This window comes from Lampetra fluviatilis, chromosome 7 (genome assembly GCF_964198595.1).
Source record: "Lampetra fluviatilis chromosome 7, kcLamFluv1.1, whole genome shotgun sequence".
In the NCBI taxonomy this organism is placed as follows: Eukaryota; Metazoa; Chordata; class Hyperoartia; order Petromyzontiformes; family Petromyzontidae; genus Lampetra; species Lampetra fluviatilis.
The window spans coordinates 14,997,732-15,024,337 of NC_136281.1; the positions used below are offsets into that span (position 1 = coordinate 14,997,732).

Sequence of the window (26,606 nt, forward strand, 5' to 3'; positions counted from 1 at the left end):
TGCTACTCGAAACGGCGCTTGTCCGAACAGTCTGTTAAGGATATACGGGGGGATGCTTGTCTTTGTGTGTGATTGTATGTGTAATTTACTTGGGATTGGAAGTACGATTGGCCGTGTGTGATTGTATATGTGACTGTGTGTGATTGTGTGAGATTGTATGTGCAGTGATTGTATGTCTCCGTAATTATGTATTATTGTTTGTCGGGTTTGTCTTTATGTTATGTATATATGTGTGATATCTGGCAAAATAAATGTTTACAACCATTTTGAGAATATTTTAGAGGCGGATCATAATTATTTTTGCGTATACTTTATGATGCGTACGTTGTATGTGTACATGTACATGCATCGTTGTTGGTGTACACACATTCACATACGTACGGGGACAGTAGCCAGATTGTACTGACGTGTGCACGTATCGTCAATTCTTGATTTGATGACCTATGCGCTAGAATATAAAAATAAGTGTTCTACTTGTCAACAAACTGATTTGCATTCAATGACGGAACCGTGGCGCAGTGGTTATCGCGGCGTCCTCTGAACCTGCCCATCTGAGTTCGATTCCCTGCTACGACAACTTCTACTACCGACGGCTAACATCAGTCCTGCCCCCGAGACGTTCACCCTTTCATCTAACCCGCTCTACTAAACCAGCGAAGTGAAGTATGGCCAAACAACCCCCGTTACCGACAGCTTCTATCCAGTTGTGGGTTGACAAAGAGTTATACATCACACGTGACTAGTATAAGGTGCTTATATCTGTGATAAAGAGCTTCACAGATCATCGGATTCTTCCATTATGAATACATATTCTGAGTCTGATGTATAATACATTAATGAGCGCTGCTGTGCATGCGCATTTGCATATACTGTATGGATATATATATAAATAAACCATCCGGTAAATATCATAACGTTCTTACGACGTGTTCATTTGTATCCTACCGTGAGAGCAAGGGCGTTCGCGTGCAATGCGTTCACGCGCCGTTGAGCCAAATTCGCTCGGCCGACGTGAACACCGCTACTGCCAATTGTTATAAACATACAGAGCCTCCCCTTTTGGTGGACTCAGCCTGAAAAAAGTATCACCCTCCCCCACCCCCACCTTCCCCCGAGAGGATACTTGTTGCAAGGTGGGTACATTTTCAGCGGTGTGTTTTGTACAATAGGCGGTTGGGTTGTGAACGACCGGGAAACCCATCCTCACTGCGCCCGTCCATCGGCGTCAGCGGTTCCCCGGTGGAATCCAGTGCAGGGGGTGCAATTGTGTCTCCTCGATGACACAACATGCTCCGTGCAGCGTGGCAGTATCGGTGCGGGAGGCGCCACGGACGAACCCAGACATTGCCTCCTCCTCCTCCTTCTCGTTCTCTCGTACGGCCGATGCAGATGCAGAGCATCAACTCAACAATTTCACATTCGTCGACATCGCCCTGCAATGTGGAGCCCAACAGATGTCTGTGGTTATGTTGTTGTTGTGTTTAAATAAAACCACAAAGGCGCCGGACTGACTCGGCAGTGAGTCTGCTGTGTTCTCGACAGCTGCTCGCCACGAACCCGGCCACCCGAGTTCGATTCGCGCTCACGGCCGGCACCCCCCAATGGCGATTGTATCAGAACCGCTCCTGGGCCTGGGGCAAGCTCGACTCAAATCTCAAACAAAATGAGGACCCGATGCGATGTGTAGACATCGTCACTGGGGGAGACAAAGACGGGCGGGCGGAGTGCTGGCCGCCCATGGCAGCGTGTGCCGTGCTGGCCTTCACAGAAGCTCGCTAACAGAACTTGCCCCAACAGTCTGTTAAAAACTATACGGGGGATCTTTGTCTTTGCTAACAACGCGACCCACGTCACAATGGTTTAATGTTTGTGTGTGCACGCAACATACGTGGCAGAGGGTCGGTGGTGCCGTGCGCTTTGAACCCGACCACCGAGGTTCCATTCCCGTCTGCACCGCGTGTTTACGGCATCCCCATTCGCATATAAAAGTGGTGAAGTATGGTCAAACGAACACCCTCGCGATTAATGCGGCGTGAGTGAGGCGTTCATCCCACAGTGGAGTGACAAATGGTTGTGAATCGTTATTCTCATTATCATCAGTATTATGAATGCATTGCATAGCTTAATGTACAATGTATATACGTTTACAATTACGGAGAAAGGTATTTATATGAAATATGCGTGCCTCCACAGATTCGCAATCATAGTATATTGCTTTTCAAATCGACATTTCATAACATTAATAGAGTTATTTTACTATAATGCTCTGTGTAGACTTTAATGATTAAAATGAAAACTATGCTGAGACAGCTTTTTTGTAGGCATGATATAAACTGTTAGGTCAAAGCACCATTTTAAAGACGTAAGCTTAAACGTTATATTTCTCCCAACTTGATTTTATCTCGGTATTATTACTATGATGTGAATTAATTGATAATTATTAAAACAAATATTATATCAATGGCTCTAAATGTATTCCTATAATTAGATCAAACACGCTGTGGAAACATAATCATCGTCAGAAGCATTAGCCATCATCTATCCACTGCTGAATGAAGGCCTTGCCTCCCCCCTTACACGCCGTTCACCGTTTCTCTCGCCCGGCCGCCTTTGTCTCCCCCAGTGGCGATGTTTGCACACCGACTCCTGGAGCGGTCACGCACCATAGCAGGATCACACCAGACCTGCAGGCCAGGATACATCACGGACACCGCGGTGGCTGGGAGATGTTAACTACCTCGCCTGGTATAGCGGAGGTCGTGGGTTCAATCCCGACCCTGACGCCTGCTGTATATTTATTGGCGTTTGCGTGTCTCTCTCTCCCCGTGGTCGCGTGAATTTTCTCCGGGTCCTGCGGGTGTTCCCTCCACGTTTAGAATCAACATCACGCGTTTGGAGTACATGGCTGCTATACATTTCCACACGATTGAGCCAATTCCGTTGAGCTATCATTTTGTGGCCAAGTCGCTACTAAAAAAAGAGCTACATAGCTCAGTGGGGCCTTACCTGGTAAAAAAAATTAAACAAAGTTACATTTTAGTTAATCAGCGTCATCACCACGTGCCCGTTACTGGATGCACGCGATTGTGGTTCGGCACGAGACGAGAAGAAGGAGACCACCACTACCACCATCATCATCACCATCACCACCACCATCATCATCACCATCATCATCACCATCACCACCACCATCATCATCACCATCACCACCACCACCATCACCATCATCATCACCACCACCATCACCATCATCATCACCACCACCACCACCACCATCATCACCACCACCACCACCACCATCACCACCACCACCACCATCATCATCATCACCACCACCACCCCCACCATCACCACCACCACCATCATCATCACCATCACCACCATCACCACCACCACCACCACCACCACCACCATCATCACCATCAACCATCATCACCATCACCACCACCACCATCATCATCACCATCACCACCATCATCATCACCACCACCACCATCATCATCACCATCACCACCACCATCATCATCACAATCACCACCACCATCATCATCACCATCACCATCATCATCACCACCAACACCACCACCGCCATCACCACCATCACCATCATCACCACCACCAACATCACCATCACCACCACCATCACCATCATCACCATCACCACCACCATCATCATCATCATCACCACCACCACCACCATCATCACCACCACCACCATCATCATCATCATCACCACCATCACCACCATCACCATCACCACCACCACCACCATCATCATCACCATCACCATCATCACCATCACCACCACCACCATCATCATCACCATCACCACCATCATCATCACCACCACCACCACCATCATCATCACCATCACCACCACCATCATCATCACAATCACCACCACCATCATCATCACCATCACCACCACCATCATCATCACCACCATCACCACCACCGCCATCACCACCATCACCATCATCACCACCACCAACATCACCATCAGCAGCAGCCATGGTCTAATCACTGCTGGGTAAACACTTCTCCTCGCTGTCAACATCCTTCAACAGAACTGCGATGCCACATTGCTGTTTGTTGTTATTGTAGTAAAACCGCGTATCATAATATTGACACGCTTTGTGTCTCCATCGGCAGATTCCATCCATATAAGGCGGTGCATGCGACTGACACGTATTTAATTGCGGAGTTAACCCCCCCCCCCTCGCTACCCTTCCCTCCTCAATATTGAGATTTAATGATGCAATAGAAGCACAAAGTTAACGGTGCGGTTTTATGACTAATAACGAGTGGCTCATTAACATTTACGCAACGGTAATAAGAATCCGAATAGAAGACGAAAAAAAAATCAGCAACTCGTCCACAGACTACTTGCCTTAATTGGGCGCACTACAAGTCAATTGGGTATTGGTACAAAAAAAATATGAAAGATTACATCAATTACACGATCACAGATGTGCGGCGAGCGAAAGCCGCGCCTCGCTGTACCACCACAGAGCTGTTGACAAGGACCACAAACGTGGTCCACATGTCTTGTGACCGTCCCCAGATTTAATTCTCTTCAACGTATTTATTTTAAGGTAAGGTTTTATTGATTTTTTTTTATTTCCAATGGGAGGGGGACAATGTTAGGGGTCAGCTAATTTTTTTTTTTAGGGGGGGGGGGGGTCACGAGACATCTAGACCACACTCTGTAGAGAATGTCTTCGCTAAAACAAATATATGTTACGGATACATCCGATCAGCCACGCTGCGTTCTTTCTTTCTTTCTGGAACTGCATCATTTCAGCAGCGTTGGTTCAATGCAAGCAAACAATGGACCCGGCCGTGCGGGCTGATTGAATGCATATGGCGGGACAGATATATATATACCAAGGTGTATTGTTTACGTATTTATTTTGTTCGGTATATTCTCCCCAAGAATACTAAATATGTTTTATTGACTACAGCTGGGTATTTCCACGCTCAAGATCATGTTACTTTTATCATCGTCATCATCATCTATTATCATCCTTCACCCATCATAGCCCATGGAAAAAAAAGAACCCCTCAGGCATTAGTTGAATCACGTGCACGCTTATGGACGTAATGCGCAAGTGTCCATCACGCTCCGTATCTCGCACACGGTTCGCCGAAGAGAAAGCAAACTCGACACCACTAACGCTTTTCTTGGCTAGGACATTCCCGCAAAATTGGCGCCTTTGCCAAATACACAATATTTTGCCCCCCGAAGTAAAAAAAAGCAATTTAATTAAAAAAACGTTGCCCACTAGAAGTAAAAATAGAGCCAACATCGTCCGCAAAAGTGACACGCGCTTTATTAGTAGAATCCTCACCGAAGCTCCGATTTCTCCCGTCCGATTAACATCGAAACCCCTTTCCGCGTGGCGTCATCTTCCCGTAAAGCCACGAGCGTGGCTATGACGCGGCGGCGACGTCACAACGGGCTGACTAACGCCGTGCTGACGTCATCGCACTTGACGCCGAATCCTTTGGGGCATGTGGTGTCGCTATGTCCCGCGCAAAAGGCGCGGGCAGTGTTAGTATACATACGCATATAGGAACAATTTTTTTTATTTAAACAATTTTTTTTTACCAGGTAAGGCCCACTGAACTATAAATACCTTTTTTTTTTTATAAAAAGAAGCGACCTTTCTCACACAAATGATAGCTCAACAAAGTGAATTATCACGTGTTATTGTATAGTAGCCAAACACTCTCAAACGCACGCTTTGCAAAATGCGGAGGGTAAAACCGGAGGACCTGGTGAAAAATCCAAGCGACCGCGGGGTGAACATGAAGACTCCAAATATACATGGCTCAGGGTCGAGATCGAACCCACGACCTCCTGTATACCAGGTGAGCCGGTTAACATCTCGTCTGAACAGCGTTCCGGATTGCTCCAGCAGAATGTAAGCACCGCCTTCCTCTATAATCTTCCAGAGTCTTCTATAATTCGCGTGGATTTTACCTGCCCTGTGTTAACGGATTATCTGCAGACTTGCACACCACGTGTGACCAAAACAATATGCACCAGGCGTGTGGCATTACGCGTTTGTGTGGCATTACGCGTCTTGTAACACGCGCCATACGGACCTGTTGGAAAGCACCAAGTGCCCCGTGTGTATTTTGAACTTCTTTCGCACCGTACATAGCCAACCGTGGCTAATCGTAGGTGCGGGGACGGGGGAGGGGAAGGACAATAAACAAAACACAAAAAAGCTGTCGTAATCAAATTAGTTTAAAATCATTTGCGACGATACAACGAGAGGCGACCACCACCACCGGGGAGATGGAGCGATGGAAGCGGATCGCGCGCCGGAAGGAAGTCTACGGATCCGTGAGAAGACGGCCACAGCTTTTGGGGGAGGCCTACTCCATCTATCCAGCAGTGGATGTTTCATGATTTCACCAGATTTGCGCATATGGTAACGACTTGTAAGCCACTATGTGACAGATACATTGCTATCAATAAAAAAAAGCTGAATGATAGTCACGTGAACATACTTTTATATAAGCGCACAACTTTATCTCTCTGTGATGAACGCTGCACTTTCCGTCGTTTTCATGCAGGGGGCGCTGCAAACATACGCGCCCCCTGCATGAACGACGGAGGCGCTGGGACAGACGTTCGATTACGTTGGAATCGATCTGCAGACGGCGGTCTTCTCGCACGGCCAGCAGCTCTATGTCGCCTGATCTCGATCCCGCAATCCCAAACAGGTGAAAGTCTACATCGAATCGAACCCCCAGCAAGGCCATCTACTTAACATACGAAATGTCGTTTTCAATGAAGTCTTCCAGATGTAAAATGACATAAGCTTTTAATGAAGAAATTTAATTATCTAATAAAAAAATACAATTCAAAGATGTTACATTTTAAAACTTCAAAACGGAGCATCGGGTGCTTGCGCAAATGCGTCGTTCGTGTGCAACTTTTTTTAGTGAATTTCCTGACCGAAGGCGCCCTCGAACACCCCCGAGTTGTATATAAGCGAAAAATATTTTAATTTCAATGGACACCATCTCTGTGTTCGATTCCCTCTGAGTGACGATTAGTCGCAGAATTCTGCGAGTATCGAGATGAATATCGAGACACGAAGGTGCCCGGAGAAGTTCTCCGATTCGTTGTCTCGTTTGTACCGCGCGTTACAGTATACGCACTGGTGTCCGACCTTTCGTTGCGCGCGCTGCCGAAAATTCATTCAATTTCCGAAGGAACTCTCAGTTCCCGAAGGTGCCCGTGGAGCGAAGCGTCGGACATCAACACGCGGTACGATCAGAAAACACAACGGGAGTCTTCTTCTTATTGCGTGTAGCATTGTGAAAATCAACGTTTTAATTTTTTTTCTAAATGATCGTCATAAATGAATGCAAAAGGTTCCCCATCCAGTCCAATGAGGTGGTTGACGCAGTGTGGATTTCAGTGATACCCAGAGTGTGTGCAGCACAACCGCGTACAGCTTCACCCAGTCGACGTGATGCCTCGCTGTCTCCGAAGAACATCTGATGGCGAGCTCCACAGGACTCACGCGTGCCGCTGTAAGACTCTGGGGTATTGATTAAGTATTGTGGTGTGTGTCCCGTACAATTTAGTATCGGCGTCGTCATCATTAGCCACGATCAAGGAGTCGGCATCTGCCAATGGTCGTGTTACGTGACATTGATACATTATGAGTTTTTTTTATATCGCGTGTTCTGCAAGGAAATCATTTCATTTGGTGAATGGAACGAGATAAGGCAATGCACATGTTGCAGATCGTTGAAGGTGAAGAGGCGACTGTAGCGAAGCACAGATAAAGATTCGCCGTTTAGCCTTCACGCATTTTTGGGGCAAGTGCCGTTCGTGAGCACCAGTGATGGTTGGAACAGCGAAGGAGTGGGTGGTGGTGGTGGTGGTGGTGTGACGAGCACCACGCCCGGCCGCCTTCGTCTCACCGGTACTGATGTTTACACACCACCGCACCAGGTACCGATCTGTGATGCCTTCGTCAGACTGTTGGAGCAAATGTTGTTTGCGAGCACCTACGAAGGCCGGCACGGCACACGAGTTTGATTCGTGGCAATTATTGCACTGGTCAACACACTTTTTCTGGCATAAGGTATTCCAACGGGTTTAAGGTAATTTTGGGGTGCTGATTCCAAATCTGGCATCAGTTTTTGTCTATCACATCAGGTTTTTAAGATATCAAATATTGCATTTTCAATCAAAACTGCAGAAATATTAAATAAATGTGGATATCTACATACAATGATATTATAAACACACTATTCTAAAAATACAGCACCATATTTTAACACTAAAGCAGTCACTGACTCGCAACAACTTGCAATCATAAGTGACAGAGTTAATTTAGGGTAAAATCAATGAAAATGGGGTATGCCGATAGCATAAAAATGAGATGTGATAGAGCAAATCTGAGATCAGATTTGGAATCAGCACCCTGAAATTAGTCTAAAACAGCTGCAAAAGTCCAGGCCAGAAAAAAATGTTTTTTGTTGTTGTTGATCAGTGTATAATCGCCACCGCCATCGTCGTCATCAGTGGGTGATTACACACACGTACGCACAAACGTGCTCGCACGTGCACACGCGCATACAAAAGAGTAAATAAAGGGCAGAGAAAAAAATTCATTATTATCAGAGAGTGTCATTCAGCCCCGGCCGTCCATCGTCTCCCTCCTGGCGATGTTTGCACACCGCGCCAGGTGCTCATGTGAGGCCGGGTCTACTCGAGGGGAGGCTCGGAGACCAATTCGGATGATGATTGCCACCGGTGTTGGTGGGTCCGCGAACGGTAATCGAATCCGGGGTCCCGTGGGTTCGTAGCGGCGGCGCGCTAACCGCTGCGCCACCGCTCGCTCGCACCCGCGGACACGCGCACGCACTCGGCGGGCACGCGCGCGTGAGATCGATGGCCGCGGCTGCATCGTGCGTAGGCTCACGCGGGCACCCACTCAACGAGGAGCGACGGCTCCTTGATTTCACTGCTACTCACAAATCTGGGTCGCCCCCGTCAGAGTGGTGAAGTATGGTCAACCAAAACTCCCCGTGACCGATACGGCGCGTGGAGGCCTTAGTACACAACGCTCTATCGGCCACGAGAGAAAAAATAAAAACAATTCTCAGATGTACCACGCCAAGAATGTTAAGAATGTGTGTATGTATATATATATGTCTGTACGCATTTCTTTCAACACACGTGGCTGATGTTCGCAACTGAACGAAAACATTTCACTGCGCGGGTCGCTCGTTGCGCCCGTATCACAGAGCTCACCCTCATGTCTGTTCGGAACCGAATGCGGAATTCAGATTCCGAAGGAGCACTGAGCACGTACGGCGATGCGTCGGACATCGTGGCGAACAGCACCCGGGCTACGGACCGGACAATACACGAAGAGCCGGACAAAAAACATATATAGATTCCGATTTATAGCTTTCGTGACTGCAGGGATTCATCTTCTTGGTTCTTTCGGTAAAGTCACGTAGAAGGGAAGTAATACAATAATAAAAATAAAACATAATAAAATAATTCTCACGACGTTTCGGCCACAACGCAAGCAGCCGTCCTCAGCGTCTGTCTCCCCGACAGACCTGGTCTGTCTCCCCGACAGACCTGGTCTTCACCTGAGGACGGCTGCTTGCGTTGTGGCCGAAACGTCGTGAGAATTGTATTTTATTATGTTTTATTTTTATTATTTTATTACTTCCCTTCTACGTGACTTTACCGAAAGAACCAAGAAGAAATATAAATTCCGTCTCCCACGAACTCCATCCATCTCTTAAACAAACACGCGCATCACTCTACAAAACTTCACCTCTCTCCTTACCGCCTCCTAGCCAAGTGTGTCTCTCTACGTACACGAAAATAAATACAAATGCCTACACATCCCGTAGGCCACCACGCCTCTTCTGGTGGAGCGTCTCTTTTCATCGGCATCGGTGTCATACATCGCAAACTCTCGACCGGGATTCGACGGAGTCAGGCCTCTCTCAACAAGCGCGCTGGTGATTCAGCGGGTCCGATAAACAGCCCGTGAGAGCCTTCCCAGCAGTTCCCTTTGATGCACTCCTGAAGACAACCCCCTCCCAAGAAGGGAAATGAAAACATGGGGAAAAGCGGGGCTACGCACAGACGCCGTTTTTGGCGTTGTGAGTGGCTGCTGATGCTGCTGGGCGAGGCACACGCGACGTGAAACCCGCGCCGCGGTGCCCGGGGTCTCGACACCACTCACGGTGTCTCTCTTAGCTGCAGACCCCGCTGGCGCCGGGGCTTAGGGGCTCGCCGTTGTTTGAACAGACAGCTGTTTGCACAAGCCAGCGTCCCTCTCTCCCAAGACGAGGTTTAGAAGACGCAGAGACGTTGGAGGAAGAAAGGAAGGGGGGGGGGGGGTGTTAAGCGAGGGAGGGGGGTGGAGGATAGTTGCTGACTTTAAGAAGTTCCGATATTATTTTTTTTGGCGTGGCACCACCTCGAACCCACAAGACCGAACCGACTCGCGTGCAACAGACTCATCGGCACCTCCGGTGCGTCACCGTCCTCTCTGCACCCACGACGAGACGGGTCCATTGCCTGATCGAGGCTTGAGTTAACCGTTCGCCCAGCCAGGGAGGTATCATCATCATTGTTGTTGTTCTACGATGCTTGTCGTATAGCTCACTCTTCGCTGGGAGTTTGTTGCGAGCGTAGTACCTACGCTGAACTTTTTTCGCACCGTACGTAGCCAGCCGTCGTGTTAATCGGAGAGTTTTTTTCCTTCAGCACCGAGACAGACGACGACGACGATCGCACTCCCAACTTCTTCTGGTGCGGAGCCGGTGGGGAGGGGATGGGAGAGAGAATCTCACTTCGTGTGGGGAGAGATTCTCGAGGGAATTCAGTCGCTCCAGTTGCTCGCAGCACGCAACCCATTGATTTGCAGCCGTGCCGACCACCACCACAACAACACCACACCACCACCACCACAACAACACCACCACCACAACAACAACACCACCACCACAACAACAACACCACCACCACCACAACAACAACAACACCACCACAACAACACCACCACAACAACACCACCACCACCACAACAACAAAAACAACACCACCACAACACCACCACAACCAACACAACAACAACAACACCACGCGGTCACAACCTGCGACCTCCCATCGGAGACCCATACACCGCACAGCTCCACCGTGCGCGATCGTCTCGCGGGGGGTGATGGACTTTGGTGATGGACTTTGGTGATGTTTGTGAACACGAGTTGGGGGTGGAGGGGGGGGGGCGATGTGGAGAATGGGGGTGGAGGGGTGCACGCTCCTGGCTTGGCTCTCCGATGTTCACTCGGCGCTTCGGAGACGGCGCCGCCGTTAAAATTGTCCCGATTGGCAAGTTTAGCTCCGGAAAGTAAGACGCGCTCCTAACAAAAGTTGTATCGGGTGCCATTGAAGCTCATTCAAAAAGGATGTACTGCTGTGAAGGAGAGCCATTGCCCGAAACGTCGCCGATTATCTATATTGTTTTTCGTCTTTTTCAGGCCACAGCGATATCGGCGAAGGTGGCGAGTTTGTTTTTGCCGCTGCCATCGCCAGCATCGCTAAAGAATCGATATAAATCATTGATACAAATCTGGTCACACGCATCTTCCGAATTAAAGGACGCACCATCTAAGCGTTTGCTTTTAAACACAGGGGAGGAGGGGGGTGGGCAAAAAAGCGTCTCGTCAACGATTGAAGTGACGTCGGCGCATCGGGTTATACACACGCACACACAATGCACTTACGCTACGTATAGGTATAGTTCTACACACACTTTCTACCGAGTCGAACGGACATTTCTCAGCGTCTTAGCAGAAGAAAGGATCGTCACGCCGGCAATTTCAATTCACCGATTGGTCTTTTCCAGGATGCATCGTCAGTGGTCCGGGATCGAACCCACGGTGCCTCCTGCGATCCAGGCGAGGGAGATGATATCTCCCTCGTCACCGCGGCATCCTGGGCGCCTTCACACAACGACAGTGACTTTTTCTTGCATCGTCATCATCATCATCTTTATGTTACAATAATTGAACAAAATTAAATCTAGCCCCCGACTAACGTTAGAGGTGAAGATATCACCAGTGTAAATGATGTGCGAGTAGGTCTGAGCAAACGACCAAATACAATGTCGTCAATAATTTATTCTGATCCACCCCTCTTATATAACTTCCGTCAGTAGTTTGTATATATATACAGTACATCAATGTAAGCGCATATGAAACAGTGGTGACAAACAGAACGTCGGTTGGCACGCACGTTAAACATCGGTACGTTAGCACATGACGAATGCGATGTATGTGTCGTTGAAGCTTAATTTAATAAACAGTTTCAGGGGCAGCCCATACCCAACCGCCCCCCCCCTCTATATTTTCCGGAGCTCATGCCCTGGAAAGCTCCAGTTGTCTAAATGGAACCAATGGTGCGGTTGATGAAATGGGATTAGATAATTACTCTGCAATCATAATACCACATGATGTGGTTGCAAGGCGAGTTTTGTGTTTTTTTGTATTACTTGAAATGGTTGATCGTGGTTAGTAAAATGCGTGGACACTCGCCAGGTGTGTGGGTATGTGTGTGTGTGTGTGTTGTTTGTGTGAAGTGGTAGTGTAGCGGTTAGCGCGCTGCGCTATGAACCTGGCGACCCGGGTTCGATTTTCGCTCACGGCCAACACCAGTGACGATTATCTGAAACGGTCCTGGGCCTCCCCTAGGTTGGCTCAAATGAGTACCTGGTGCGGTGTGTAAACATCGCCACTGGGGAGATAAAGGCGGCCGGGCGTGGTGTTGGCCACCCACCCCCTTCGTATGCCGTGCCGGCCTTCATAGGTGCTCGCTAACAGCACTTGCCCCAACAGTCTGTTAAGGCTATACGGGGGAACTTTGTCTTTGGAGTATTGTTTTCATTGATAGGGCGGTTGTGCGAAAAGACCCAAAATGCATCGTACAAGCTTGCAATGTCCACACTGCGTAGAGAGACATAGGATACACCCTCTCTAGAAGTTGTCGTTCGACAGCTGTGTTTGTTTATTGTTTGTTTTTTAAAGAACATAACATGCAATATAGTTAACCTTCGTGCAAGATGTCAGTAAAACATGACAGCTTATATTATGAGACAGCTCAAAACGCATATAATCATAACATTGTCTTGCGCGTTAGAATTCGAGAAACAGAACCGAAAACAAATCAGGTAAACATTTACAATTGTATGGTAAATATATTACAATAACTTACTTTTTTTTCTCTCTCTCTTGGTAAAAAGCAAATGCCCTTCCTTAAATATACAACTATTTAATGTATCAGCGGCCTGCTGCTTCAAGCCTTCCGAGAGCGTGCTCGTGAGACGTCTAAGTCCACCTTTGACCTCCTTAATAGCAATTGTTGATCGTCGGGCACACGACGCAAGCCGACGAGGCACAACATAACACATGCCCCCCCCCCCCCCCCCACGAAGAACGATGAATTAACACGGCCCGTGACACCTCACCAGGGGGGGGGGGGTCACAGTGTGGTCCACCCCGATTCATTATATCCCAGGCGGGTCAATGTTTTTATCGTCTCATCGGGTCAACCGGTCATCTCGTAGACCACGCGAGCATGCACACACACACGCACGTACACGCGGGGAGACTTCTTGGACCCACCATTAGCCTCACTTCGAAACTGTAGAAAGCAAAAGATGCCCCCTGTCCATGGCAAGTGCCGTTTGCGAGTAGCACCCTGATGAAGGGCGGCGCGGCGCACACGAATGCGTGGTGAGGCCAAATCCACGAATTTCAGCGGCCGGGGTCGTAGCGCAGCGCGCTAACCACTGCGCCACCGCTCCACCGAAATTCGATTGCGCGCGCGTCTACGCGTATCGCTCACCTATCGCTCACGTGCCGATGGAAGCTTCGTCTGTGTCAATCCCGTCCACGTGGCGCGCCACGTCCAATTATTACCGCGCGGGTCTCAGTTCAATTCGCATAATTGGACACGTGTGTTCAAGCGCTATGTACACGCACGCGCACACATGCACAGGTAATGTGTATTTATATCGATACAGTTGCTTTAAAGCGTGCTACAGGACGTCGAGTAGTAAGTAGTAGACTAGCCCGAATCACCCAAATGTATGTAATTGATCATATTTCACAAGTCTATTGTGGGAAATGAATTAGGCCAATTTGCACTTTTACCACGACACAATTAAATAGTGTTAATATATACACACACACATACAGAGCGGTCGGCATGTCACAGCTGTCGCATAGCGTTCTGTTCTCGCAGCCCACACCGGTGACACACACACACACATAATAAATAAACACAATCAACAACAACAACAATCATAATAACAATAAAAACAAGCCACATGAATTGCGGTGAACGTTGCGAAACGCCCGACTGCAGGCCGCGTGTTTTCATCGCGAGTTCGCGGCCCGCTATCGAACGGCCAAATTGGTTACGCGCGAGCGTTCCTTCCACACTCGGTGGTTCTTCACCTTCACTGCAGCCCTTGCAACCCCCCTCATCCCCCCCCCCTTTGGTTATCAATCGTAATTTTTAAAAGAAAAAAAATTGTCGTTAATACATTGGGTTTGATGAAACAAAGTGAGTTGTACGTACGTGCCCCCGGTGCTTAATTTGTCTTTACGATAATTTACCTTCTAAAAAAAAAGAAAAAAAAATTCAAATCTGGCCACGTCTCGCACCCCCAGAAAGGTCATCCCGCATCCTCAGGGGGTGCACCCACCCCAGGCTAAGAGAACCGCACCGCTCCACGCAACTTGAGCACGGGGGGCACCAAAACAATGCGGCCGCGTCGTCTTGCGGACGCTCAGCAGCATGAGCGAGCCGGGTCTGATGGCACGTGACGACAATGCGGCCCTTTTCGATTGAACGCCGCGATTTTACATTCGCCGCGGTGTCGCGCGGTTCTCTCCAACGTGGGAGGGTGTTTGTGTTGTGTTCCCTCGGTGTGTAACCACGCGGCGTTGTTGTTGTTGTTGTTGTTCGCCATGATGATGTCCGACGTTTCGCGTCGGCGTGGAGGAACTGAAGCCACCTTACCCACCCCCCCCACACACACACCACCCCTCCCAGGCGCGTGCAGCGAAACGTCGGACATCACGCCGAAAACACCCGCACGGTAACACCGAACACACCTCGCAGAGCCGCGTGTTGTTTTAGCGTAGTTCTACATTCCGGTTTTAGGCCTATGACTTAACATGCAGATAATGACGCCGATGACGATGTATCTTTCACCGCTTAACAAACACTATCATTATTATATTCACACACAGTTGAATGCCTGGGGAGAACAAGGGGTCGGATGGGCAAGTAAAACAAAAATTTGTCACAATAATAATAATCATCATCACCACCACCACCACCACCAACCACCACCACCACCATCATGATGCCAATGAACACAATCCCACCGGAATATTCCGGATATCTTCAGAGCTTGCAATCTAAGCAGGCTTGTGCCTGGCCACTGCTTGGGACGGGCGCCTAGCGAGTCAACCGAGGTCAGTGCAGAACACATCCATTGTTGCACTGCACATCTATGGTTCCTACGTGTGCGCGCTCCCTAAAAAAAACCCTTCACCAGTGTGGTGAAGTATGCTCAAATAACTCTCAACATTGTTAATGCTCCACCGCCTTCCGACAATCCGCGCTGACCGGCGTGGTGAAGTATGGTTAAATGACCCCCACGTGGAGGGGGTGGTCTTGATCCACCAGTTTATTGTCCAAAATGTGGGAGCTTGCATGTGCACAGCAGCAATCAAATAGCAGCAGCATTGTTGCATCGAGCACATAGCCGAGTGGTGGGTGAGTGTGCTGGGTGAGTGTTGGTGAGGAGGAGGAGGAGGAGAGTTTGAACGGTTTGCATCTCACCGGAAACAAACAAACAACAGCAGCAGCAACAACACAACAACAACAACAACGAAAACACCGAGAGGATGGCGCTTGAACGTCAAGCGGACAGAAGTCACCACGCACTACCAAAGAGGAGGTTGGGACTAGCCATCGCGACGCTGAAATCGGGCGTCTGTCCCACGATCTGCGCCATGGCGCCCACGGGAGTGTGCGCCAGGGAGGGGGGGCTCGGCGAGAGCTCCGACGCATCCGCCGGGCTCGCCTGCAGCGACTGATGGTGGTGCTGCTGCTGGTGCTGATGGTGATGCTGCTGATGATGCTGCTGCTGCTGATGATGCTGCTGCTGGTGGTGGTGATGGTGCAGAGCCGCTTGGTGGATCTGTAGCGAGCCGCCGCCCAAAAGGCCCCCGCCCGAAGAGGAGGAGGAGGAGGTGGTGGAGATGATGTGGTGGGAGGATGACGACACAGCGGATGAGGCCGCGGATGACGTTACCGCTGCTGCCAACGCCGCTGCCGCCGCCGCCACTGCCGCTGATGACAACGACGACGACGAAGAGGATGAGGATGATGAAGAGGTGCTAACCGTGGACGATGAAGACGACGCGCATCCGACGGGGTGATGGTGGTGATGGTGGTGGTGCCCGCCACCGCCGCCGCTGTTCACGGGGCACGGCTTCCCGTCCTTCACCAACACCGGCACGGCAACTCGCCGTGGCGACTGCTGCTGCTGCTGCGACACTCCGCTTGAGTCCTGCTGCAGCTGCTGCGCCGCCTTGTCCTTGGCCTGCCGCTTCATCTTGTAGCGGTGGTTCTGGAACCAGATCTTGACCTGCGTCGGGGTGAGGTGGATCATGCTGGCCAGGTGCTCGCGCTCGGGCGCCGACAGGTACTTCTGCTGCTTGAAGCGGCGTTCCAGCTCGTAGACTTGCGCCTGCGAGAAGAGCACCCGACGCTTGCGGCGTGGGGCAGAGTGCAGGGCGCCCAGGCTGGGCTTGGACGCGTCCGTGAGGCCCCCGAGGGCGCTCATCCCAGCCATGTTCATGCCCGAAGAGGAGCCGTGCATGAAGCGGGTGACTGCACGCGGGAGGGAGGGGAGGGGGGTGGTGGTGTTAGAACGCACGCGTTAGTGCAGGACGCGGTGAGTGCTCGTGGCAAGCGGTGCCGAGGCTGTCATTGCCACCGACGCGATGATTGATGGCCGTGCCGTTAGTCATCAGCGAGCACAGATGTCGCCACTAGCATTATCATCAACAATAACACAGCCACCGCCTTCAACAACAACAACAACAACGATCCCCCCGATTAGCCTTAACAGACTTTTGGGGCAAGTGTCTGTTAGCGAGCCGCTCTCAGCAACAGCACGGCCAACACCACCAATAACAACGACAAGAACACAGCCACCACCGACATCAATAACACAACCAGCGTCACCAAAAACCGACATCAACAACACAGCCACTAACAGCATCAACAACACAAGAGCCACCACTAGCAAGAACGACGGCACAACCGCCACTAACAACAATAGCGACAATGACACAAATACCATCGCAGCCATCATCACCAATATCAACATCATCAATCACTTCCATCACCACAACCAACACTAACACAGCCGTCACCACCAACACTGTCCCTTTTACAATCATCATCATCAATACAACCATCACATCCACAATACACAAACGCAACCACTGTCACTACCACCATCAACCATCATCACCATCAACATCACAATGAAGAGCGTCACCTCTTAAATGCCAAAACTACCAACAACGACATCATCATTAACACAGCCACTAACATTCACAAACGCAACTAACACCACCTGCTACCAACACGAAATTACCACCAACAGGATCATCATGGACACGATCATCATCATCAATCACTGCCATTGTTAGGACCAATCGTGACCACCAATACAGTCAATATCGCCAACACAATCATCACCAACACCACGATCACTACCAACACGAAGAGTCATAACCATCAACGCGAACAGTACAGCCGGCACAATCGTCATCACCATCATTCCACCATGACTAGCACCACCACGAGGAACACCAACATACCCCTACAACAGAGGTGGGACAAAGTCATTGTTATGCAAGTCCAAGTCGAGTCGCAAGTCATCAAATTCATGACTCGAGTCTGACTCGAGTCCAAGTCACATGACTCGAGTCCACATCTCAGAGGTGGGACAAAGTCATTGTTATGCAAGTCCAAGTCGAGTCGCAAGTCATCAAATTCATGACTCGAGTCTGACTCGAGTCCAAGTCACATGACTCGAGTCCACATCTCATAGGTGGGACAAAGTCATTGTTATGCAAGTCCAAGTCGAGTCGCAAGTCATCAAATTCATGACTCGAGTCTGACTCGAGTCCAAGTCACATGACTCGAGTCCACATCTCAGAGGTGGGACAAAGTCATTGTTATGCAAGTCCAAGTCGAGTCGCAAGTCATCAAATTCATGACTCGAGTCTGACTCGAGTCCAAGTCACATGACTCGAGTCCACATCTCAGAGGTGGGACAAAGTCATTGTTATGCAAGTCCAAGTCGAGTCGCAAGTCATCAAATTCATGACTCGAGTCTGACTCGAGTCCAAGTCACATGACTCGAGTCCACATCTCAGAGGTGGGACAAAGTCATTGTTATGCAAGTCCAAGTCGAGTCGCAAGTCATCAAATTCATGACTCGAGTCTGACTCGAGTCCAAGTCACATGACTCGAGTCCACATCTCAGAGGTGGGACAAAGTCATTGTTATGCAAGTCCAAGTCGAGTCGCAAGTCATCAAATTCATGACTCGAGTCTGACTCGAGTCCAAGTCACATGACTCGAGTCCACATCTCAGAGGTGGGACAAAGTCATTGTTATGCAAGTCCAAGTCGAATCGCAAGTCATCAAATTCATGACTCGAGTCTGACTCGAGTCCAAGTCACATGACTCGAGTCCACATCTCAGAGGTGGGACAAAGTCATTGTTATGCAAGTCCAAGTCGAGTCGCAAGTCATCAAATTCATGACTCGAGTCTGACTCGAGTCCAAGTCACATGACTCGAGTCCACACCTCTGCCCTACAATAATCAAAATCATCACTTACGTCAGCATTAATACCATCAGCATCACCACCACCAATCACTCCCATCACCCCTACCAACACAAATGATTCCACAATTACTATCATAACTCACCGACACGTTTCGGACCACGACCATCATCAACCATATATATACTCACTAAGATGATCGTCATCATCTTCATCACCATCACAACCAACAACAACAACGCTACCCTCACAAACACGATGAACACAAACATCATGGCTACGACTACCACGAATATATCATAACCCCGATACTCAACACCGGCATTGCATCATGCAGAAGTATTTGATTAGAGCCGGCCAACAGGACACTTTCATTTAAGTAATGATAGTAACAGCATCGCCACATGTGCACACGTGCGGATTAAATGCGACGTTTATCCGACCAGAAATTAACGACGTTAAAAAATCTGTCTTTTTCTCATATAAGACAAGGCTATAATTTGCGGGCACAAGGCAGACTTAATGAATGTTGTACGGTGAATGAGCGCGTGTGGAGGATTATCTCACATTGGTTAGAGTCAAATTTTTTTTTTAATTAAGTTCACCATACTTATATTTTTTCACCATTGATTATCCCACGAGATTTTCCGTGAGGAGCAATATCCTCAATGAATTACGGTGCTTATACTAACGCCACATGGAATGGCGTGCTCGCAGCGTTGAAATATTGACATCGTTTGTGTATATATGTGCATATTTTTGCGTGCGTAGAAATCTCGACCAATTGTTGCTACGCGTTCATATCATGCGACTAAAGGAAACCGATTTTGTTTGTTAATCTTAGAATAAGGAGGGGTGAGATTAAAACACAAAGCGAGGTAAATGCCACGGTAACAGTCCCTCGACGCAGATTTCCCTCGCTTTATGCGGGGTTCGGTTTGTGGGATTTCGCTCTGTAGTCGTAAGCGATTTCTACCCAAAATTCGCTACGTGCGGGTTGAATTCACTGTACGCGCGGCCATGCGGTCGGAGCTGGGACAACATTGTGTGTGTGTACTGTATGTACTGTGTGTGTACTGTATGTACCATGTGTGTACTGTGTGTGTACTGTATGTACTGTGTGCGCTGTATGTGTGCGGTGTGCGTACTGTATGTGCTATGTGTGTACTGTGTGTGTACTGTATGCACTGTATACTGTGTGTGTGTACTGTGGGTGTACTGTATGTACCATGTGTGTATTGTGTCTACTGTATTTACAATGTGTACTGTATGTACCATGTGTGTGCTGTGTGTGTGCTGTGTATGTACTGTATATACGGTTTGTGTACGTGTGTGTACTGTATGTACCATGTGTGTACTGTGTGTACTGTATGTACCGTGGGTGTACTGTATATGTACTGTATGTACTGTGTGCGAACTGTATGCACTATTTGTGTACTGTATGTACTGTGTGTGTACGGTGTGTACTGTGTGTATTATTTGTGTACTGTATGTACTATGAGTGTACTATTTGTCTACTGTATGTACTATGTGTGTACTGTGTGTGTACTGTATGTACTATTTGTGTACTGAATGTACTATGTGTGTACTGTGTATGTACTGTATGTACTATGCGTGTACTATGCGTGTACTGTGTGTGTACTGTGTGTACTGTATGTACTATGTGTGCACTATGTGTGTACTGTGTGTGTACTGTATGTACTATTTGTGTATTGCATGTACTATGTGTGTGTACTGTGTGTACTGTGTGTACTGTGTGCGCTACTCGGCAAGCTGCTGTCTCCTCGTGCGGTTTCGCTTTGTGCGCCCTTTTTTTTGGAACGCATCCACTACGATTACATCTACTACTACATCTACTACTACATCTAGTAGAGCTACTACATCTACTACGACAACTACTAAATTTACTACCACTACACCTACTACCAGAGGTGTGGACTCGAGTCATGTGACTTGGACTCGAGTCAGACTCGAGTCATGAATTTGATGACTTGCGACTCGACTTGGACTTGCATAACAATGACTTTGTCCCACCTATGAGATGTGGACTCGAGTCATGTGACTTGGACTCGAGTCAGACTCGAGTCATGAATTTGATGACTTGCGACTCGACTTGGACTTGCATAACAATGACTTTGTCCCACCTATGAGATGTGGACTCGAGTCATGTGACTTGGACTCGAGTCAGACTCGAGTCATGAATTTGATGACTTGCGACTCGACTTGGACTTGCATAACAATGACTTTGTCCCACCTATGAGATGTGGACTCGAGTCATGTGACTTGGACTCGAGTCAGACTCGAGTCATGAATTTGATGACTTGCGACTCGACTTGGACTTGCATAACAATGACTTTGTCCCACCTATGAGATGTGGACTCGAGTCATGTGACTTGGACTCGAGTCAGACTCGAGTCATGAATTTGATGACTTGCGACTCGACTTGGACTTGCATAACAATGACTTTGTCCCACCTCTGCCTACTACTACTACACCTACTACTACATCGAATACAACTGCGACATCTACTACTAACCGCGTACAGCGAGGGAGAACCTGTACATTTATTCCACCGTTCTCCCCATTGTGCTCACCTCGCTTCTGCTTCGCACAGCGTCCGGAAAACGCCGTCGCGTTTGATAGACGCTAGATAGATCCAGATTGCGCTGATCAACATATTTTACCCAGGTGAAATATACATTTCGTTAATTAACGGCCATTGGAGCATGTTTCATAATTAACAGATGAGTGTAACACTGCAAAACTCCTTCATAAATACATCCCCAACTAAAATATGTTGGTATATAGCCAACAATAGAACGCAATCATTGCGCACGCGATTAAAATATATTTTGGTACGTATAGTTACGATTTTATGTTCTATTAGTAAATATTACTTTTCCTTAATTGCCTATACTGTATCTGGTTGTGTTAAACTTTAATAGCGATGATTGTGTTGGTGGTATTGGTTGTGTTAAATCTTGATAGCGATGGTTGTGATGGTGGTAATGGTTGTGTTAAATATTGATAGCGATGATTGTGATGGTGGTAATGGTTGTGTTAAATCTTGATATCGATGATTTTGATGGTGGTAATGGTTGTGTTAAATCTCGATAGCGATGACTGTGTTGGTGGTATTGGTTGTGTTAAATCTTGATAGCGATTATTGTGATAGTGGTAATAGTTGTGTTAAATCTTGATAGCGATGATTGCGATGATGGTAATAGTTGTGTTAAATCTTGACAGCGATGATTGCGATGGTGGTAATTGTTGTGTAGGTGGTGGCAGTGACGATGCGAGCAATTGGTGACAATTGCTGTTTTATTGCACCGATGGCAGTCACCGATAGTCGTGATGCCCCTTTTGGTCGTGATGATGACGACGACGATTTTAATGATGATGATGACGGCGCTGATGATGATGCCGTCCTTGTTAATATTCGCGTAGCTGTTGGCAGTCGCGGCGGTAGTACGCGGCAGCAGGTATTGTCTGTGTCGGTGCTGCGGTTTCTGACCGAAACGAAATAGCCGCTGGTCTATTGGACGCGCTTGTCGCGAGATTTCATCCTCCGATTCCTCATCTCGGCTCACGCGGCGTCGTCCCAGCAGCTACGCGTGTACGTTGAACTTCTTTCGCACCGTACGCAGCCCAACCGTGCTCGTCGGGAGGTGCGGGAGCAGCACAACAAACTCAACGCAAACAAATAAACGCCAGTCTCTAAAGAAATGAGTTTTCAATTGAGATGATTATTCAGACGCTGTCTTTCCGACAGACCTGTTCTTCACCTGATGACGGCTGCTTGCGTTGTGGCCGAAACGTCGTGAGAATTGTATTATTTTATTATGTTTTATTTTTATCATTTTATTATCTCCCTTCTACGTGACTTTACCGAAAGAACCAAGAAGATGAATCCCTGCAGTCACGAAAGCTTTAATTCGAGATGATAATATTGTATGTTTTTTTTAAGTGCGTAAAACAGCTCCGGTGACGAGAGAGACGTCTTACTTGTAGAAAACCTCGGGTCTTGACTCGCTCCGTACCAGCCGGCGGCCGTGGCGGACGAGCGATGGACTCCGTCCTGGTAGGAGGGAAGATCCGTCGCCAATGCCCCCAGGCCCCCGAGGCTCCCGTTGCAGTAGCCGCCGACCGCCGCGGCAGCTGCGGCCGCGGCCGCGTGCGACAACTGCGGGACCCCGTGCGACATGGTCGCGTAGGGCGTCGTGACCGCCGACACGCCGTGACCGACCATGTGCTGCTGCGCGCTGGGTTGATGCTGCTGCTGCTGTTGTTGTTGTTGTTGCTGCGTGTGCTGCTGCTGTTGTTGTTGCTGATGCTGCTGTTGCTGCTGCTGGTGGTGGTGCTGGTGGTGGTGGTGAGGGTGGTGGTGCTGGCTGACCTGCACAGCGGAGCGGTAAGCCGAACACATGGTGGAGCCCATCGCGGCCGCAATGTCCATGTCCACTTTCTTGAAACTCTCCTCGATGGGGCTCAGGATGTCGGTCACCGAAAAAGGCGTCGTGTGCTTGGGGCTCATGGACATGGCGCGGAAGCGGGTGGCGTAGATTCAACGCGATGATGGAATAAAGAAAAGAAAACAACAACAACAACAACAACAAAAAACACGGGAGGAAGAAACTAAAATAACAGTAAATAATAGCGAGGACCACGACGATTAACGATGAGGCTTGTACCGCTGCCACCACCGATAACAACAGCAGCAGCAGCAGCAGCAATGACAGCAAGCACCACGAGCCCGCTTCAACTCTCCACTCTGATCACTTCTCGTTCTCACGAGGTTCTTCCCTCCCGCACGGGAGGGGGTGGAGGGGGGGGCAGGGAAGAGGTGGATGAGAGGCAAGAGAGGTTAAAGGAGAGGAGTCGGGAGTCGCTTGAAACCGGGGCCGCGTTCGGGCTAAGTGTGCGCGCAGACCGACTCGCCGCCTCTCTTATCGCGGGGGGTTATGCGTGGAGGCAGCGGCGTTCATTTAACGGGGGGGGGGGGGGGGGGACGAGGAGAGGAGGGGCGGAGCGAGCCACAAAAGCCCGGGCAGGACATCTCGCGCGGGTAATTGGTTAACGGGCTGTGCGCCGGGGCCCCGGGGGGCTGCGAGCTTCAGCAGCACGGGTCACGGGACCCCCCCTCCACGGCAGATGACCCTTTCCGGCAGGTAAGGGTGACGTCCGGAGGATTATTGCGCGCGCGCGCGAAGCGCAATCATCCACGCGGACCGATCGGAGGGGACAACGCGCGCGCACCGCCGCAGATGTACGCGCGCGCACGCACACGCACGCGCGCGCACGAACGTGCGCGCGCACGCGCGCGCACGCACGCACACGCACGCGCGCGCACGCGCCGCGATTGAGCGCTGTGGTGGTGCGCGTGTGCCATGGCAGTCCCGTCGATCGAGTCGCGTGCGCAAGGACGCGTACATGTAAAGTGCGTTGTGTGTGTATATATACACATACATTGAGAGATATGTATATACGCCTCTTCTATGAGTACCTGGTACGGTGTGTAAATATTAGCACTGCAGGGAGACAAAGGCGGACGGGCGTGGCGCTGGCTTTCTCTCGTGCGCCGTGCCTGCCTTAATAGGTGTTCACTAACAGGAATTCATCGCAGCAGCCTGTGCTTGCTATACGGTAGATCTTCGTCTTTGTTGCGTAGAGTACAGTAGTTTATCTATCATTATGCCGTTCCGGGCTTCATAGGCGCTCGCGAACAGCACCTTCCCCCAACAGGCTGCGTATGGAGGGATCTATGGGGGATCGTTGTCTTTATAGACACACTGTGTGTGTGCGCACTTTCTTGGCGTGACGTATCAACAACAGCTGAATGATGATGATGATGTTCGTCAATTAATTGCATTTTAATCAAATTGTTCCTCGGCACTGTGCTCGATATAATAATTGCTGTGACCTCATCAGGGTTGTGATGTTACTTTATTGAGACATTAAGGGGTATTAAAGCGATCTTGGGCTGTGACTTCTGTCTGGGGGGAAAGTGTGTGGGTGGCGGGAGTTTTCTTTTCTTTTTAAATTAAAGCGATTAAAACATCGGGCAAACTTACTCGCGTATTCGCAGACTCACGCACTGACTCTTAGTTGAAATTGGAAATGTCTCCTCTTCACCGCAATACGGCCCAGGCCAATATGCACAACGCTGGACGCAACGATAATTAACTCGCACACGAAATAATATGAGAGGTTTCTTTTGGGTTTGGGCGTTACATATGAGAGATATGGAAGAAAAAAAATGCAAATTTCCAGATATTAATCCACTATTGGTTGAGGACTCTGCCCATACCCTCGTCGGTCGTGCGGGGTCCTTTGACCATACTTCACCACGCTGGTTCAATTGCGGATTGGTCAAGGGGGCACACGCGGCACCAGCCGTTCGAGATAAATAAAAACTTGCCACCACTGATTGCCACCGCTGGCGACGGGAGTCGAACCCGGTTTTTTATTCTTCTGAGTTCTGTAGCGCAGCGTGCTAAGCACTGCGCCACCGCTCACCTCCTTGTAAATATTCACGATGATTTGGTGCAGTTCAGTGCTAAAAAATATTCAGAATATCCGTTAATTTCTGTAGTTCTGATTTAACAGGTGTTTTTGTTTTCAAAGGACCCTGATAATGTAAGTCAAGCAAGTTATTGAGGCGCTGCTCATGCTCATGGCCAGTGGTGGCCATTCCACATTTTCATGGCAGGGGGCGAGTCTCTCCATCGGACCAACCACTGTTGACGTCTCCACAACGCGGTACTCGTTTTTTTTTGTTTATCGACCCCAGAGGCAGGGGGTGATGGTAGTGATTCGTGGTCGCACACTAACACAGGACTGGATAAGTATTCTTCTTGTACTCGCTCCTGGATCTCCTTATAATGTGAACATAGAACTTCAAACTAACCGCTGCATCATTATCATTATCATCAACAGCCATGGTCACTCCACTGCTGGATGAAGAAGACCTCCCCAAGCCGCCGTCACCTCTGACGATCCCTCATGGCACCTGCACAGGAGCCGAATCCATCGCTCCACGGGGGCAGTTGCGTCACGTTCACGACGGGAATATTTATTTTTTCTGTGCGCGCAGGAAAGGACCGTAAAGTCCCTTTGAGTGGTGTTTCAGGAGGGCCCTACCTCTACGGCCAATTGATTTTTAGAATGTGGTTTGCAGATGTTTTTGTTTGTTTAAACGAACAATTATTACTGCGTACAGCTTGTTGTCAATCCACTGCTGGATGAAGGCCTCCCACATTACAAGTCGATCATTGGGGAGGAGCGGGGAGGGGGGTGTCTGTTTGACCATACTTCACCACGCCGGTCAGTGCGGATTGTTGATGGGTCGTGAACGAGGGGTTCGGATTGGGGGTCCAGGACCGGTCTCAGACTGGGGCTGAATCGAACTCAGGTCGCCGGGTGTAGAGTGCAGTATGCGCACACCACTCCACCCCCGTGTTAGGAAGCTCGGCACGTGCCGTGATGGGTACTGTCAAGATCCGACACCGTGTCCGTCCTGTGCTCGCTGAGCTGCATTGGATTACGGTTGCCGAACGAAGACGTAATTGTTGTAAGGGCGCGGTCATTGCACGCACAAAGTGCCTTCCACAAATTGACCGCAATCACCTCGCCGACGTCGGCATCGA

General features: G+C 49.2%; 1 protein-coding gene across 1 annotated transcript; it reads right to left on the reverse strand.

The window, feature by feature from the left end:
- Positions 1-1,225: 1,225 nt before the first annotated feature.
- LOC144933356 (thyroid transcription factor 1-like) lies at positions 1,226-23,500 on the reverse strand. Its single transcript, XM_078858039.1, has 8 exons — positions 23,357-23,500; positions 22,966-23,239; positions 16,494-16,984; positions 16,034-16,094; positions 9,312-9,390; positions 8,884-8,939; positions 1,889-1,948; positions 1,226-1,371 (listed from the first exon to the last, which is right to left on the reverse strand). The coding sequence occupies exons 1-8, from the start codon at positions 23,498-23,500 to the stop codon at positions 1,226-1,228; spliced, it is 1,311 nt and encodes a 436-aa protein (XP_078714165.1).
- Between the last annotated feature and the right edge of the window lie 3,106 nt (positions 23,501-26,606).